Source organism: Nanorana parkeri, unplaced genomic scaffold (genome assembly GCF_000935625.1).
Source record: "Nanorana parkeri isolate BGI_ZX_2015 unplaced genomic scaffold, ASM93562v1 scaffold71, whole genome shotgun sequence".
Classification (NCBI taxonomy): domain Eukaryota; kingdom Metazoa; phylum Chordata; class Amphibia; order Anura; family Dicroglossidae; genus Nanorana; species Nanorana parkeri.
Window position 1 is genome coordinate 2079959 of NW_017306339.1, and position 18623 is coordinate 2098581.

An 18623-nucleotide genomic window follows, 5' to 3' on the forward strand; every position below is an offset into this window, starting at 1 on the left:
AAGCTTCCTAGGATCCCTCCTCCTCTCACTCCCCTCCTCCCACCACCCTTAGCAGCAACTTAAAGAAAGAAGAAGAGGAGAGAGAGGAGCATCTGCTGCCCGATCGTTCATCTGGGGGGAATCTGAGCCGAGTTCCCCGACTGAGAGGCACATCGAGCGGGGACAAGGAGGAGGGAGATTTGGATGCACATTGCACTGAGCTCAGGACGCTACCGATCGCTATGGACAGGCTGCACGGACTCTTGTAATATGGTGTTTGCGGTACACCTGGATATATGTCAATTGTTTTAATGCGATTGTTCAGCTTTATCTGTGGCTGATCTCACCCAGCAGAGGCTTTTTGAAGAGTGTCCATTGCCTTGATCGAGACAGGTGACTGACAAACCTCCATTGACCATTAGAGACTTTGAATTGACCGGGAGATGCTGCTGGACGCTGGCCCTCAGTTCCCGGCCCTGGGCGTGGGCACGTTTGCCCGGCATCACCACCATCACCACCACCATCACGCTGCGGTGGCAGCGGCGGCGGCAGCTGCTGCGGAGATGCAGGAGAGGGAGCTAAGCCTGGCGCAGAACAGCTTCGTGGAACCGGCGCACATGGGGGCTTTCAAGCTGAACCCTGGCGGAGGCTCTGGAGGAGGCAACGGTGGCAGCAGCGGAGGTGGAGGCGGCTCCTCTGGGGTTGGAGGGAGCAGTGGACCCCACGACTTGTCCCCGCCGGGGCAAAGCTCAGCCTTCACTTCCCAGTCTGGCTACCCCGCCTCTGCCCTGGCTCCGCATGCCGCTTACACCGGCGCCGCGTTCAATAGCCCAAGAGACTTCTTATTCCGTGGACGCGGCTTTGCAGAGGGGACTGCAGCTGCAGGAGGGGGCCAGCATGGCTTATTCGGGCCCCCAGCAGGCAGCCTGCACCATCACCCCCACCATCACCAGCTACCACATGGGGAGCACCCACAGAGCCACCTGCTGTTCCCCGGGATCCACGAGCAACATGCCGCAGCCTCCCAAAACGCTCTCGGTGGACAAATGAGGTTGGGGCTACACGGTGAGGTTTTCGGCAGGACAGATCAGTACCGCCAGGTGTCCAGCCCCAGGGGGGACCCCTACACTGCTGCACAACTGCACAACCAGTATGGGCCCATGAACATGGGCATGAACATGGCTGCACACCATCATCACCACCACCACCACCCGGGGGCCTTCTTCAGGTACATGAGACAACAATGCATCAAGCAGGAGCTCATCTGCAAGTGGATCGACCCCGAACAACTTAGTAACCCCAAGAAAAGCTGCAATAAGACTTTCAGCACCATGCACGAGCTGGTCACCCATGTGTCTGTGGAGCATGTAGGGGGCCCCGAGCAGAGCAACCACATCTGCTTCTGGGAGGAATGTCCCAGGGAGGGAAAACCATTCAAAGCCAAATACAAACTGGTCAACCACATCAGAGTTCACACAGGGGAGAAGCCTTTCCCGTGCCCCTTCCCTGGATGTGGCAAGGTCTTTGCCCGATCAGAAAACCTCAAAATCCACAAAAGGACTCATACAGGTAGGTTTCCCCATAAGGGATCTGTTTACTAACAATGCACACACCATGAGAAAAATCGCTGTGTAAATTCTACTCTGTCTGGGCGATTCCACATCCTAACATATGCTGATCCTCGCTCAGATAGTTGTCAAGTTTATTGCTTAATCCTACCTGTACCTACCATCATGTCTATCCCGATCATCAGCCATCAGATGTATGTGTCTGGGATTGCCAGGCTTCTGCTGGGCCGTTTCTTTTTAGTATACACTCCGGTAGTAGAGATTTAGTACATATATTCACGCTGATTCTTATTTCTTTATGTAGGTATGCCTAATGCTAATTATTGCTTTAATACCGGTTTCCGTGTGAAATAATGGGTTTATCACATACAGCTTATTTGTTGCTAAATGTATTACGGTGATTTATCAAAAACCCACCAAGAATTTCTGAAAATTATATATATATATATAATTTTCAGAAATTCTTGATCGAGTTTACTTTTGGTATTAATTTCTAAAGCCGATATAACACCTTTTTCGGCTAGTGTTTCTGTAAACATTTACTATCATGGAAATAAAAAAGACATGTGAGGCCGATGTGTTTAGGATTGATTGTTGGTGTGAGACGAGATTTAACAAGGTTTAAAATTAAGGGCATTTCTTAGCATGGAAAGTCTACATTACAACTGGTAGTATCTGAACAGATGTCGCTTAAAAACAATTTAGGTGCTAATGGAATTTAATGCTAAGTGGATTCCCTCCAAATGGAGGATATTTGAGTTATCACACCTCTAAATTGCTCCAAACAACATAACATTTGGATATGTAGTGAGAGGGGGAAGGGACTGGCTGTGAAAATCAAATGAAGGCATTTTAAATATCTTTAGCCCTTTACAAGGCGCTTGTTTACCCCACCTGGAAGCAGCAGCAGAACAATCTCCTCCTAAACTGTTTGCAAATGAATAAACAATTAGCATCTATTTCCAAACTGTTGGGAGGCAATCCGACCTTGAATTCAACTCGTATCGTTTACTAAACTGCTTGAGGAAATGAGCTGCAGTATTACATCTGTGTGCTTTTATAGTTTTCAAGCTGGATTTGTTGAAACACCACCGAGATTTGTCATCTGATTGTAATGTTGCAGTGGTGTGGATGTGTCTATAATGGCTGAATTGTCTATTTTCAGGGGAGAAGCCTTTCCAGTGTGAATTTGAAGGCTGTGACAGAAGATTCGCGAACAGCAGTGACAGAAAGAAGCACATGCACGTTCACACTTCGGACAAGCCCTACCTTTGCAAGATGTGTGACAAGTCATACACTCACCCCAGCTCTCTGCGGAAACACATGAAGGTAAAGGGCCTGCATCAGTTACCAACACGCTTCCCTGCCTCATTCTGCTAATCCCCCTATACAAATGCTAGATCCAGTCAGCCTTTACTCTAGACATAGCCAATGGTATAGTATTGACACCTATTTGATCGGAAAATAATTAATAGTATAGCAAGATGTCAGTATCATCGCCAAATTTTCATCGGTAAATGGCTAGTATCACCGATGTTAATTCATCAGTACAAGGCCAGTAGCATCACCTATCTTAATTAAATGGGAAATCGCTAATAACATCACCTATTTTTATTAATAGATAAAAGCTCAGTAGCATAAAAGTAAAAAGCTTGCAGCGTCACCTAATTTGATGAATTGGTGTTTTCCTTTGCACACTTTTACAGCTATTTTTTTTTTTTATCCGATTCTTAATCGGCAAATGGCCTAGTATCACCTATTCTAAATTAATCGGTAAATGACTGGTAGCATCATCTATTCTGATAGGTAGCTAGTAGCATCACTTATTTTGATCTGTTAATTAGCTTGTAGTATGATCTATTCTGATGAATCGGTAGCAAGTATTATAACCGATTTTGAATAATCAGTAAATGGCTAGTAGCATCGCCTATACTAATTAGTAAATGGCTAGTAGTATCACATATTCTGGTTAATCGGTAGCTAGTAGCATCACCTATTCTGATTAATCGGTAGCTAGCAGCATCACCTATTCAGGTTAATCGGTAGCTAGTAGCATCACCTATTCTGGTTAATCACCTATTCAGGTTAATCGGTAGCTAGTAGCATCACCTATTCTGGTTAATCGGTAGCTAGTAGCATCACCTATTCTGGTTAATCGGTAGCTAGTAGCATCACCTATTCTGGTTAATCGGTAGCCAGTAGCATCATCTATTTTGATTAATTGGTAGCCAGTAGCATCAGCTATTCTGATGTAATAGGTAGCTAGTAGTATCACCTATTCTGATTGATGGACCGGATAGAACAGTCCTTAATATAGGCGATTAAACAGTACTGACTGAACCTATTTCCTATCCCGTTTGTATGGTATTCTCCACTCCTGATGAACCCGGACTGACGTTTTTCTGTCCTCTTCTAGGTGCACGAGGCTTCCCCACAAGGTTCCGAGTCGTCTCCAGCTGCCAGCTCCGGCTACGAGTCTTCGACTCCTCCAGGCCTGGTGTCACCCAACACGGAGACACAAAGTGCCAACCTGTCCCCCACAACGGCCGCAGTGCACAGTGTAGCCAGCGGCGCTGCGGGGCCCCTCTCGTCAAACTTCAATGAATGGTACGTGTAGGGGGCATAGCTGGCTCCTGTGGGACCCCTCGGAGGCCACCAGAGACAATGCAGCACTCCACGTTCACCAGCTACTCCTATCCCTACACGGCCAAGTGGACATTCCTGGGAAGGATTAAATACTGCACAATCCTAGAAATGAGGCATAAAGAGAGAGAGTGAACCCGATAGAATCTATTTATTCTCCCATCCTTTTACCCTAAAGAAGAGCACATGATTTTACTCTGCCCTCCCCTCCATTATTACCCCTGTCACATGTACATAGCTCACTTCTCTTGACTGAGGTGGAGGACATTTTAAATGATAATTGTTGTATAGAGGTTTTATTCGGTTGTAAATACGGCTCCACATAACAAGTGCAGGACTTTATCTTAATTCATCAATCTAAAAATACAGCGAAGGAGGGTTTTTTTTCTTCCCCTAATTTTTATTTTTGTATTTTCCTTTGTGTATTGTGCTATTGGTATTGTGTCCCTTTTTTTTTTTTTTTTTTTTTTTTTTTTTCTTCTAGAGGAAACATGATTGTAAATTTTCATGCAACTGGGCTGGGAAATAATAAAACTCCGTGCCAAAGTCTCTACTCTTTCTTCAAGTTCCAGCAGGCAGTCATTTTTACACAGGCTTGTGAATGTCATTTTCTGTTTCACGTGACGTTTTTTGTGCTTTCTCAAGTTCAGTTTTGTTGGTGACTGTTTGAGAGACCGTGGGGAAGGGGGGATTAAACGTTGTGCAGTCCATAATTAGCTGCCTTCCTCCTGTAAATATTCCCTACCATATTTATCCATTTGTAATTAAATTATGGTATTAACTTACTACAGAGGAAACACTATTTATAAAGAATGTTTCTTAACTATAAATATGTACAATTGTGAGCATAAATTTGTTTTTCAGATTTTTTTTTTTCTTATTTAAAGTGGTTTCATCCTTTCTGTGACTTGTTTTTGAGAGTAAATGCATACAGACCTATAATAAATTGTGTTGAAACTGCATGTATGATTTCGTCTATGTCTAAACATTTGAGCTAACGAGAATTCTCATCTGATACATGCTAACAAATCAAAGGACTCCAGGGGCTGGAGCGAGTTGTGAGTTATAATAAAGATATTAGCAGGGAAATATTGTAACTTTCATTACCTGACCCACATATTTTAATATAACAGACATTTAAATGGCTATTAAATATGCTAGTTAAGGAAATAGTTTCATTATTTTGTTTATCTCGTGCTATGGCAATTTATGTTAAATTAGGCGATTTAATTCGAAATGGAAATCACACAACCTTATGGAAGGCAGTTTATTGTCAGTTATTGAGTGAATAAATGTGTTAAAATCCTCATAAGCTTCTGGGGGTGAGGGCATCTTGCTATGGCTATCCCTACTAAATCTAAAGCCCTACTTTTAACCATTTCCTATTGTTTGCTTATTGCTATACCTATAGTGCTGCCAACTTTACTTAGAAGAAGAGGATTGAGTTTTTGTGCACTGCAGTATAACCAGGCTGGGTGGGCTTGTGTGAGGCAGGCACTCCATCCACCATAATGGCCCTGTACATACATTTCCCTGAAGTGTGACACTCGCTAATCTAATGTCATATTCCATACAAGAAAGCCAGTTGCTTATGTTCCCATAAGTAGTCAGATTTAAAAGAAAACAAAATGTTGCTTGTAGGTTCTGCTTTATGGATGTTTATACACAAGACCAATCTGCAGATCATGTCTCTATCATGATGCAATAAATAAAATTGGATAAAGCATTTGTACATACAGTTTCCTCACTTATAGAGACGCTGACTTAGAGGCATAGCCTAATCACTAACATGGAGTAATTTCACACATATATATATACACACACACACACACACACACACACACACACACACACACACACACGTACTCTTCCTTAGAATGTTGATTTATTTTAAAACGTATAACATTTTTCTAAAACAAAGGAATTGTTGAGTCATGTTCTAAGTACAACTAAAGCGACCACATAACCCGAAGTTGCATCTTCAAATATGCACAAAAAAAAAAGAAAGAAAAACCCTCGAGTACCACCCAGCATGAATCAGGACATGGTTCTGTGTATTGACTATATACCTGGGGGTGATGTATTACAACTTGACTTTCAGCAGGAGCCTATGTCACAGAGCAGACTGACCGTGACCTTGAACTTGACATTTTCTGCCGCCTCTAAATCCGAGTGCTGCTATCACAGATGGAATGATTGAAAATGTATCGAGGACATGGCCGAGCTTAAACCTAATGCTGAATTACTTTAGATAGATTTCTTTAAAACAAAAAAAAATCTACTTGAACCTGCACCAGATTGCACGAAGCAATGTCTGCAGCAACCTTATCTTATACACTGACATATCTGATTCAATCAGCTGCAGTCCCAGCAATAAAAAAAAAGAAATTATTTTGTTTGCTTCTTCATTTGTGACGTTCAGAATTCTCTGAGAAAATGTATTATTCCACCCATGGGCAACTGAAGGCGAGGCATGTCTAGTAGCTCTTATGCCAAATAAATCGCAATTTAAGAAATCCGCCGAACATTTTCACCAATTACGAATGTAGCGATATGCCCTAACAAAAACGTAGCTATTTTGTAATAATAAAACACATATATATATATATATAATTTACACACACGATATACAGTGATCAATGTCGCCTTGCCCACTCTCCTATTTACAAACCGACAATCAGACGCTTCTGCTTTTCCTTATGGCAGCATCCTTCATACAGAAGGTGTCAAGTGTTCATTCCTTCGGTAAATGAATGTCATATTGTGACAAAAATGATCGTGTTCTGTAAGGACTGTGAGAGTCCAGCAACCACTGGGCAGTGTATTAGTGTTCTATGTCTGCATACCTCACCGTCCGCACTCTTGTTATTCCAATATTACTGGAATATCAGATGTATCAACAGCTATCCCCTTTCTCTTCTATTAATAATTGAACCACCTACACATTGCAGTGGCCTGCTGAGAGTGGTCAGTAACTTGCAACTCCTGCAGAGTCAGGTTTAGAGACTAGTGCCATGTATATTTTACAAGAACAACAAGATCTGAAGCGTTATGTTTTATATATGGCTCTAAATTATATATACACATGCCTACATGGAACACATAAAGCTGTAAATATATCATGTCATACGCACAGTACAGAGAATGGCTTTCAAGATACATGTATTAATAATATACATTCTAGTGAAATCTCCATCGTGTGCTGAACTATAGAGAGAGAGAGATCTTAATGTGCACCCATGATTATTTTACCTGTGAACGTGCACGATGATTGAACGCCAATGTAATGCATTCTGCATAAGGGGATTTTAGAAGGCAATAAAAGAAGTAGAGTATTAACCCTTTCAGTGCACAGCAACACATGCAGCGTGTTCCCTGCCAACTTCCCATAGAGACAGTAAGCAATGTTTCTCTCCCCCCAGATATTGTTCAATGGTAAAGTAATTATGTTCGATGATATTCTACACCACACGTGAAGGTTTGCAGTTTTTAGGATTTTTGCTAACTCTGCCGTACTGTCAAGATGAATAAACCCGATTGAAGGCTTATTATGGATTCAGACCCAGATCCGACTCAATAAAACACAACCAATGTGTCTTTAAAGGCAGCATATCCGCGTACCAAGGGCTCTTAGGAAGTTTGGATGGGTCACTCTGAGTCACCTACTTTACAGTCTTCTTAAATTAATTTTCCTACTTGGCTTAGTGTCAAGCTCCATTGGCGGAAGTTGTGCTTTTCTCTTGTGCTGATGGCTGGTGCAGAGTGGGTGACCTGTAGGGAGAGAGTAGGAAAAGGTCAGCCCCATGCAGTGTCCACACTCCACAGCTCATTGCTAGCGCATGCTGATCCGATATTGATCCGCCAAGCAAGAGAAACACCAGAGCGCTATTCTATGTCATGAATACTAATGAACGCTGCTTCATACTATTAATTGTCACAGGAAACTTTTAACACAATCATCTTCTGGCCAACTATAGGACCCTGCCTGGCTATTTCAATGATACTCCCTGCAACAACAAAAAAAAAAGGATTTGCAGCATTAAGATCACACCCCGACTACATAGCACTGGGCTTGGGTGTATATAAGCCCCTGTGTAATAGTTCTGTTCGTTGTAGGATCAATAGCAGCAGGACCAGCGAGGTGTTTCTTACAGATCTGTGCAACACAAAATCCAAACTTAAAAGAAAACCCAAATATCCATTTCTACTGTCTACCCAGAAAAGCAAAACAACACTTTGCATTTCCTTGGTATACGCTGATTTGAGGAATGGAGGTACTGCAAAGTGTGCCCCCATATTACTGGTATTTTTATATTGGTCATTATATATATACACACATACACATATATATACATACACACACATATATATACACACACACCCCACACTGTAGACTTCATCTGGGTTTTAGCTACCGACATACTGCAATAAATGACATGGTCTCATTCATATCATGAATATACTAATAGTTACAGCACAATTAAACAGTTTCTAATTCACCCAAATGAGAAAGCAATGCCATTAATTTGGGAAAGGAACTACTGAGTCAAGCAGGCTAACGAAGCACATTGATCAAAAGAAATGCTGATATGCAGCGCAGCAGAACCGATACCCAGAGCAATAGAAAAAAACTGAGGATGCCTACCAGTGCGATGTAACAAAAGGTACACACTAGTGCAAGAGAATAGAAGGAGCTGGCGTGCAGTGGCAAGGCAAACATTCAGCGCCAGTGATAAAACGAATGTTACATCCCATACTACAAGAGACTTATGTGCAGATCGTATAAACATCAGTATGCAGTAAACAATAAAGGCTGCGGAATATGTTGGCGCTATATAAATAAAGAATTGCAATTATAAAGGCCAGTGTGCAATATACCTATTACTTATAGTGCAATAGAAGAGGCTGACGGCAGGCCGGTGGTAAGATTTATATGCAGTGGAAACAGAAGAGGACAAAGTATGTAGAAGATACTGGTGTTCAGGCCAGTGGAAAGGCTGAAACAGGAACATAGAAGAGGTTAAAATAACACGGCAATGTATACAGTACAGTAAAAACATCGGAATGCACTATAAACTGCAGTGAACAAAAAAAAAAAAGAGTTGGAGAGACCGACAATCAGTGTGATTGAAGAGAGCATTGCACTGCAGCAGAGAGACCGAATGCAGTGAAGTATAAGAAACCATGTGCACTACAGTAGAGAGAATCACACGAATGTACACTATAAGAGACCATTGCACTGCAGCAGAGAGACCGAATGCAGTGAAGTATAAGAAACCATGTGCACTACAGTAGAGAGAATCACACGAATGTACACTATAAGAGACCATTGCACTGCAGCAGAGAGACCGAATGTAGTGAGATATAAGAAACCATGTGCAATACAGTAGAGAGAGTAACACGAATGTACATTATAAGAGACCATTGCACTGCAGCAGAGAGACCGAATGTAGTGAGATATAAGAAACCATGTGCAATACAGTAGAGAGAGTAACACGAATGTACATTATAAGAGACCATTGCACTGCAGCAGAGAGACCGAGTGTATACGAAACTTTGTGCACTACAGTAGAGTCATACAAATGTGCGCTATAAGAGAACATTGCACTTCAGCAGAGTGACCAATTGCAGACCAAATGCAATAAGCATTCCACTTTAATATAGAGACCGAATGCAGAAACCACGTGCACTATAGAAGAACGAATGACATTGCGATATAAGAGACCATTGCACTGCAGCAGAGAGACCGAATGTAGTGAGGTACAAGAAACCTCGACCGCTGCAGTAGAGATAATGGTATGAATGTGTGATATAAGAGACGACTTCACTTCAGCAGAGACCAAATGAAGTGAGCGTTCCACTTAAGCAGAGAGACTGAGTGCATAAACTATGTGCACCGCAGCAGAGAAACTGAATGCATAAACTATGTGCACTGCAGCAGAGAGACACAATGCAGGAACTATGTGCACTGCAGCAGGGAGACTGAGTGAGGCAAAATAAACAATGTTAATTGAAATAGAGAGAATGACATGCAATAAGATATGAGACCACTTACACTGCATTAGTAAGTCTGACATGTATGAAGATATGAGATCATTTTCACTACAGAAGAGAGACCGGCATGCAGTACGAAAAAAAGAGACTATGATGTGCACTGCGGTAGAGAGACTGACATGCAGAGAAGAAACTGGGTGGTGTGGAAAACAGTAGTGACTGTGATGCTGCAGTAGAAATTAATATGCGGTACAGTGAAAAGACTGATTTGACTTGCAATAGAAATTATTATGCAGTACAGTGGAAGAGGCTGATGTGATTTCCCATGGAGATTAATAAGCAGCACAGTGGTAATAACTGATGTGCTTTGCAGTAAAGATTAATATGCACTACAGTGGCAGAGACACTTGCAATAGGGATTATTATGTGGTGCAGAGAAAAAGAGAATGATGTTACTTGCAATACAAATTAATATGCAGTACAGTGGAAATGGTTGATGTGACTTGCAGTAGATATTAATATGCAGTACAGCGGAATACACTAATATCACTTGCAACATGTATTAATATGCATTAGAATGGATGTTATTTGGAGTAGAGATTAAAATGCAGTACGGTGGAAGAGACTAATGTCACTTGCAATATAGATTAATATGCAGTACAGTGGATGTGATTTGCAGTACAGATGAATATGCAGTGCAGTGGATGTGGTTTGCAGTAGAGATTAATATGCAGTGCAGTGGATGTTATTTGCAGTAGAGATTAATATGCAGTACAGTGGATGTGATTTGCAGTAGAGATTAATATGCAGAACAGTGGATGTGATTTGCAGTAGAGTAATATGCAGTGCAGTGGATGTGATTTGCAGCGGGGATTAATATGCAGTGCAGTAGATGTGATTTGCAGTAAAGATTAATATGCATTGCAGTGGATGTGGTTTGCAGTAGAGAATAATATGCAGTGCAGTGGATGTGATTTGCAGTAGAGATTGATATGCAGTACAGTGGATGTGATTTGCAGTAGAGATTAATATGCAGAACAGTGCATGTGATTTGCAGTAGAGTAATATGCAGTGCAGTGGATGTGATTTGCAGTGGGGATTAATATGCAGTACAGTGGATGTGATTTGCAGTGAAGATTAATATGCAGTGGAAGTGATTTGTACTGGGGATTAATATGCAGTACAGTGGATGTGAGTTGCAGTAGAGCTTAATATGCAGTACAGTGGATGTGATTTGCTGTGGGGATTAATATGCAGTACAGTGGATGTGATTTGCAATAGAGATCAATATGCAGTGCAGTGGATGTGATTTGCAGTAGAGATTAATATGCAGTGGATGTGATTTGTAGTGGAGATTAATATGCAGTGCAGTGCATGTGATTTGCAATAGAGATCAATATGCAGTACAGTGGATGTGATTTTGCAGTAGGGATTAATATGCAGTACAATGGATGTGATTTGTAGTAGAGATTAATATGGAGTGGATGTGATTTGCAGTGGAGATTAATATGCAGTGCAGTGGATGTGATTTGCAATAGAGATCAATATGCAGTACAGTGGATGTGATTTGCAGTGGGGATTAATATGAAGTGCAGTGGATGTGATTTGCAGTGGGGATTAATATGCAGTACAGCGGATGTGATTTGCAGTAGAGATTAATATGCAGTGCAGTGGATGTGATTTGCAGTAAAGATTAATATGTAGTGCAGTGGATGTGATTTGCCATAGAGATTAATATGCAGTACAGCAGAATTAATTATCTTGCAACAGAATGCAGCAGCACAGTGAAAGAAACTGAAGCCAAATTCAAAGGGGAATGTAATAGTGCAGAAGTGAATGTGAGTAATAGATTGTCAGTACACTGCTGGCCAGCCATCTACAATGGAGTCTTGGAGCACTGCACACCTCTGAGTGACATCTTCAACCTCGGTGAGTCACAGTGCAGCTGGTGTGACGATGTGAAGCGCCTGTCCACCTAGAGCGGCCCAAACATTCCCATACAATGTATGTTTCCTTCTAGCAGAGATCAAACGTCTGTGCTCAGAAAACACAGGAAGCCCCGGCAACTTAAACAAAAGCATCGTATCTCTGCAAAAACAAAGACAAAATCAAGCACACATGCTCGGAATCCTTTTAACCCGATTCCAGCCACGAAGGGGAAAAAAAACGGAAAACAGGTCTACTACCGATCCTTTCATATATGTCAGACATAACAAGAAGTTATCACTGGGAATATAATAAACATGTACTGAGCGCTACACAGCGTAAACCTATGTCAAATATACGCATCTCTACAGTTGTTTGACCACATATTCGAAATATACCTGGAGCTTCCCCAACAAAGATACCAATAATGGCTGTTATTTCATTGTATACACTGCAAAAACAATCCTCAATAAGGGGAGTAGTTATTTATGTTTGCTAGTGATAGATATTTTTAGTCGATGTTTAGTATCACAAAAATATTCCATTACCTAGTAATCAAGTAATCAAGATAATCATCACTATAATGCAATACCCCTATCTACTATATTTTATTCTACTACTTATTATAAATACACACTATGCATTGCAGCATTGTTCAAAACTGTGTGATAGAAACACTTTTTTTGTTTTTTTAAATTATTACTCAGGTAAAGATTTAATATTTATACTAAATAGCTTTAAGATTAAGATGTATTTACATTTTCCAATTGTAATATTTTTTTTTGTTCACTTGTTTTTCTTTTGAGCCTTTCTCATGAAAATACATAAACAGGTTACACTTGTACTGTAATCGCAATGGACCCTGTACAGTTGTGCACTTTTGGAGTAGATTTCGTTCAGTATCTTCCTTCATTAATGTAAACATTAAAGATTGGTCATTTAATTCGTTAAATCTGATCTAACAATGGATCATACTTCTTTCACCAATGTTAGTTACAGTCGGGTCTAGAGAACAGACAAATAAATAATTCGTAAGGGGATACAACTGCATAGAGAATATTAGAAATGTGCATTGTTGGGTTATTCGTAATCCACTACAGTAAAGAATATAAAATTCAAACGAAATTTAATGTACCAAGTATTTAATGACGACTGCCAATATCATCACTTCGTTTAAAAAAAATTGGATTTTACATAATGAAATAGATAAAATAATGTATATATTGATAAGAAAACAGCAAACTATCGAATTTATTCGTATGGTTTATAAACGAAGCACAGCTGAATTCTTCCAGAAATCTTTAGCAATCCCAAGGAATAAGTCAGCTGAAGACAAGCACGGTGTGCACAGCAATTACTGCACTGGGAATGGGATTGTAGCAGCTCACTTTAGGTAAAAAAAAAGGGTTTTTTTTCTCTATTGGGTGTATCAGGTGTTCACTGTGGTCACTACTCACAGACAGAGACAACAATTATCAGCAGATTGTCTGTGTTTTTCATTGCATGAGCCTTGCATGGAGAGAGCTGCGTGTTATATAATGCCACTGCCCATCTCTCCAAGGTCTGCTTCAATGTTTGCTCATTGTACCGATAAGTGTATTTCAAGCAGATAAGTATGTACAATACAAACGCGTTTTGTTAAACCTGATGGATACTCTTATTTTTAATAGGTTTGTAGCAAAGCAGGACAAAGGCAGAATGTATTCCTTTTCAAGGTGCATTGTTCATACAGGTCTATTAGGGCTTCGTACGCTATTTCTCATTCCCATTACTCAAACACAACAGCCAACAAGCGCCAGCTGCCTGCACCAAAATAGAAATCTAACCCCTTTATCCAGGGTCTCCACAGAAAGGGGGAGCGCTGCTTAATTAAAATCATTGATGTCTTATTGAAACAATGGAGATTCAAGTTCAAGTGGGACTCCTCTGATTTAGGACGGTTTCATTAGCACTGGGAATAACCCCTGCCTACATCTTGTGCTATGGTTGTGCTCTGCTGGCGTTCTATGGGCGAATGGGGAAAGACAGAGCCCTCTTGCAGTGTATACACCAGCGCTCTCTACCCAGCTAGGAGCCTTTCCAGCCAAATCTCATCTTGGCTTGCTCACACCTAAGCAGTTTAGCTCAACAGTGCACCACTTGGTAACTACCAGGAGGAATGGAATACTGTATTCAAAGGCTCAGGTCAGATGTGGTGCAATGACAGCAGTTTGGGTGCAAGAGTAGAGTCCCGTTTAGGCCACATTTACTGCACTCAGACCACCATATGAGTGCACTAAATCACTGTTCACACCATAGCATGGCAGTGATGCGCGTTCCTGAGTGTTTGTTATGCGCCCCCATTGATTTCAATGGGTGCCAAACATGCACCAAACACAGGAAATGTCATGCATGTAGCAAAATCTGTGACATGCATTTTTCTTGCAAATCTGATTGCTTGTGATTTCAGGGGGAAAATCGCATGTTTTCTCAGCTGTGTTTGGGGTTCCATTAACTAGTAACAGCCATTTACTAATAATGGCATTGGTATGGCTATTAACTAGTAGTAGTACCGCAAGTGCCTTGCTAGTTTCATACGTGTTCCGTGAACGCACGCCAAAATGCAAATTTTTGCCCAAGTTGAAACGCGAATGTGATGATGTGAACCAGGACTTAAAGCTGGATTCACACCTTCAATTATGCGCTGCCTATGTGCATTACCATTAAGAGCCCATTTACATCACTGCATTGCAGTAACCGCCTGAGCATGGTGTGATGCGTTGTGGTTTTATTCATTTTGAATAGAAAAGGAGCAATTTCTTCTGTGCTGGGGCCTCTACAAAGTGAATGGGTAGCAGTAATGAAGCATGCCACAATGCCCAATAAATCAAGTTACGGCAACACAAGGCGGTGTTAACAACCCTCATTCCTAAACAAGAGCACCACAACACACAGTGGGACATTTACAGGGTTATTGCAATTGCATTTAAATTGCATTTAAAAAAAAAGTGTATTTTGCATGCAAAAAAGTTATTAATCTTTGGGTATATTTTGTGACCAAATTGACAGATTTAGTTTTGTATGATCCTGCGGACAAATAGAGACTATACACCTATATTCACACTTGTGCTGTAACTGTGAGCACTTATTTAGCAATGAAATCCAACCTCAGAAATGCTGCAGAAGGTAAAAGTGCTAAGAAGAGGGGATGAGCTCAGTTTCAGACTGAACTTGGAAGTGCCATGGGCTACCTGCCCAATCAGCTGCAGGGTGGGGCACTCCCTATCCCACTGCTGCGCATAAACAAAGTGGTGGGGCTGCTTCTGCTGACAACATTGACCCTTTTTGGCCACATGAGGTCAGCGTCTTAGTCCAAACAGGTCATATGGGCATACAATGTCAATGATGTCACTGTATCCCGACCCTTGGCTTCCGTGCAGCTGCGGGCAGAAATTCCCTTGCCGCAGCTGAATGGAAGGCAGCAAAAGGAGCTTCCTTTTGTATTCATACAAATTGAATGAGCTGCCTTATTAAACTGTGCATTAATGCATGCATACAGTAGGTATGACTGGAGAAAGAAATGCAAGCTGCCATTGCTGCCTTCTCATTTTGCACATGCTATTGGCCTGGTTCTCATGTTGACCTTCTATCTTCAATACTTAGAAAACCTATCACTGACACCAGTAAAATCTTAATTTTCTAATAGTTATTGGGGTTAAATCAACAATTGATTTCAACCACAGTGATGGAAAAAGTTGAAGGAGCAGGATGCAAAATCGAAGGAAATTCTAACAGTGAATGTGGTTTTCGTGTGAGAAACTCCATTCATTTTCTGGAAATGTTAGTTTAACGTGAACCTGTGGTTTGCCCTTGCAGGGCAAAGCAACAGGCTCATTAACTGTCTCCCTCCCCAGCTGCACTTTCACTTCTTTACCGATTCACTCGGGCACAAGGAGTGAAGGGAAATACTTGGTACACCTGGGCACCTGGGAGGGCATGTAGCACCTCCCACATGACAGTACTGGTGCTGGTCTCTCCAGCTTTTGTAAGCCCCAAGTCACAACTGGAAACTACATAGGGCTTCCTCTTTTTATATCCAACAACCAAACAGGACAGCGCATGAGTATCAGCAAGGTATTTGCAGCTGGGGAGGGCAGCAATTAAGTGACCTGATTATTTAGTCAGGCTCACCCTAAAGTGATATTACAGTAAAAAGCATTTTAAGCTATTTTAAATGCTGATGAAATCACTTACAATGAATACTGCTCTTTTTTTTTCAAAGTTTTAATTTCCTGCAGAATCAGCTGGGCTCCTGAGCACTGGTCCTGACTTCCTGACAGAGTGCTATGCAGTCACCTTTGTGTGTGCTAGTAAGCTGTGTGTGTCTCCACAAACACACAGGCACCGCAAATCAAGCTACTTCCCTGGCCCCCTCTCCTCCCTGCTAGTAGATAGGGTTGCCACCTTTTCTTCAAGTGAAACCCGAACACTCTAGCAATGCGCAAACATTTTTTTTGGAGAATGAGTCGCAGCTTATTCATATGTAAATAGCGTCACCCATTCATATGCAAATATCACAGTTGAGACTATTTTCAGTGGGGGGCCAGTAGCCCCTATCTTATTTTTGGTTGCCCATTTCTGCCTGACATCTTGTGTCCGGTTTTCTGCTGCCATGAAACCCGGAAAAAGCATTCAAAAGCTGGACTGTCCGGGTGAATCCTGGACAGGTGGCAACCCTACTAGTAGATGAACAGATGCTGGAGTCTGCACTGTCCTTCGTGATCTTATACTGGACAGGAAGTTCAGGGAAGCTGAGCAGAGAGACTTGGAAGCAGCAGTGATTGTAAGTGTTTGGGCAAAAATGTAAAGCAATGATTTGCTGGGCAATATACTCTGAGTGGCCAGATTATTATGACCACCCCATCAGTACTTCATTGGGCCACGAGATGACTCCACGGGATGACTTTGTTGGGCCACCTCATGCCTCGTGACTCCACGAGATGTTGAAAGGTGATGCGAGGAATCTGACACTGCACTGTTGCCCTTCTGCTGTCTTGTACCAGTCTTGCCACTCTCCGTTCTGCCCTAACATTGACTAGTCGCTGACGGCCACAATTCGCACGTTCAGACCCACATTTTCCGCTGACAGTCCAGTCTTTAAACACTTTAACAATGAGCCCCTCTGGAACATTTAATGAATTCTGCTGTTTTGCTGATACTCGCTCCACGGCTCCGAGCACCAACAATCATCCCACGTTCAAAGGCTGTTAAATCGCGTTGTTTACCCATATCTTCAGAAAAAAAATCATTTCTACTGTCGTGGTAAACAACCTGCTTATCAGTGTGTATTTATTTTTTTTTGAAAAATTATTTTTATTAACTTTTTATACAAGCAATACATTTAACAACATTTGCTCTCACAACCGTGCAAGCACACAATAAGTGCACAACTCCGCCCCCCCCAGGCCAAACCCATCCATGGGAGTTAGCACCTTATGTAACCCACAACTCCCCCCCCTCCCCCCAGAAAAGTGTGTGTCTCCCCAACCCCCTCCACCCCGCGGACCAGCGGCACATCACATGGCATCACATATTGTACAGAATAACAGGATGGGCATGTTCAGAAAAACGCTTATACACATCATCTCAATCTCTCATGTGCAGTAGTTCCAATACCTTTACACAAAATAACCCAAAAAACTCAGCTCACTGTATCCGCCAAGTCCACCCATCCTCCCCAGACCTTTGTAAACTTGTTAGGGCAACCCCTACTTTGATACGTAGCTTTGTATAGGTTTAAGTAAGAATTCACTAGGCCCTTCCAGTCTGATACAGTCGGGGGTGCACTTTGCTTCCACCGTAAAATCACCAGCTTCCTGGCACAGTATAACAAAATCCCCATGAAGGTCTGTCTCGCAATAGTAGGTGCCAAGTGCTCCGTCAGTCCCAAAATACATGTGCTTACATCAGGGTTAACAGGCGCATCAGTAAATTGTGACATGTACCCAGTGACCTCAATCCAGAATGGTCTGATTCGCGGGCAAGTCCACAAAATGTGGATTAGTCCCGCCGGCGAATCAGAGCACCTCCAACATTCAAAGCCACTGTCCCCATAAATACGTGCAAGTCTTGCCGGGGTGTAGTATACCCTGTGTAGAATTTTAAATTGTATGAGCTTATCTCTGGCAGACACCAAGTGACTAAAGGGTTAGTCCCATACATCCTCCCAGTCCTCATCCGTAAGTGTAGGTGCATCAACTAGCCAGGGGCCTTTGCATTTGAGCGCATGTACCACTGACGTGTAGAACAGGTGCCTATACACCTCTGACAGTGTTTTTTGAAGGCCCTGCCCTGCGCAATAATGTTTCCAACCGAGAGATTTGTATTACGCATGACAACCCCCCAAATTGGCTCTGGAAGGCATGTCGCAGCTGTAAGTAGCGGAACAGATACGTCGTAGGAACTTTGAATTTTTCCCTTAGCTGGTCATAGGTTAGAAGTGCATTATTTGATGTCAGGTCTCCCAGCGTTTTT

The 18623-nt window shown here is 42.0% G+C and overlaps 1 protein-coding gene across 2 annotated transcripts; it reads left to right on the forward strand.

Moving 5' to 3' along the window:
• Window positions 1-411: 411 nt before the first annotated feature.
• Window positions 412-4514, forward strand: ZIC2 (Zic family member 2). 2 transcript variants are annotated; one of them, XM_018576623.1, is made up of 4 exons: window positions 412-624; window positions 700-1548; window positions 2713-2876; window positions 3964-4514. In XM_018576623.1, the coding sequence occupies exons 1-4, from the start codon at window positions 423-425 to the stop codon at window positions 4162-4164; spliced, it is 1416 nt and encodes a 471-aa protein (XP_018432125.1). In that variant the 5' UTR covers window positions 412-422; the 3' UTR covers window positions 4165-4514. The 2 variants fall into 2 exon arrangements, with proteins under 2 accessions (XP_018432125.1, XP_018432124.1); XM_018576622.1 differs by having other exon boundaries at window positions 412-1548.
• The last annotated feature ends 14109 nt before the right edge of the window (window positions 4515-18623 follow it).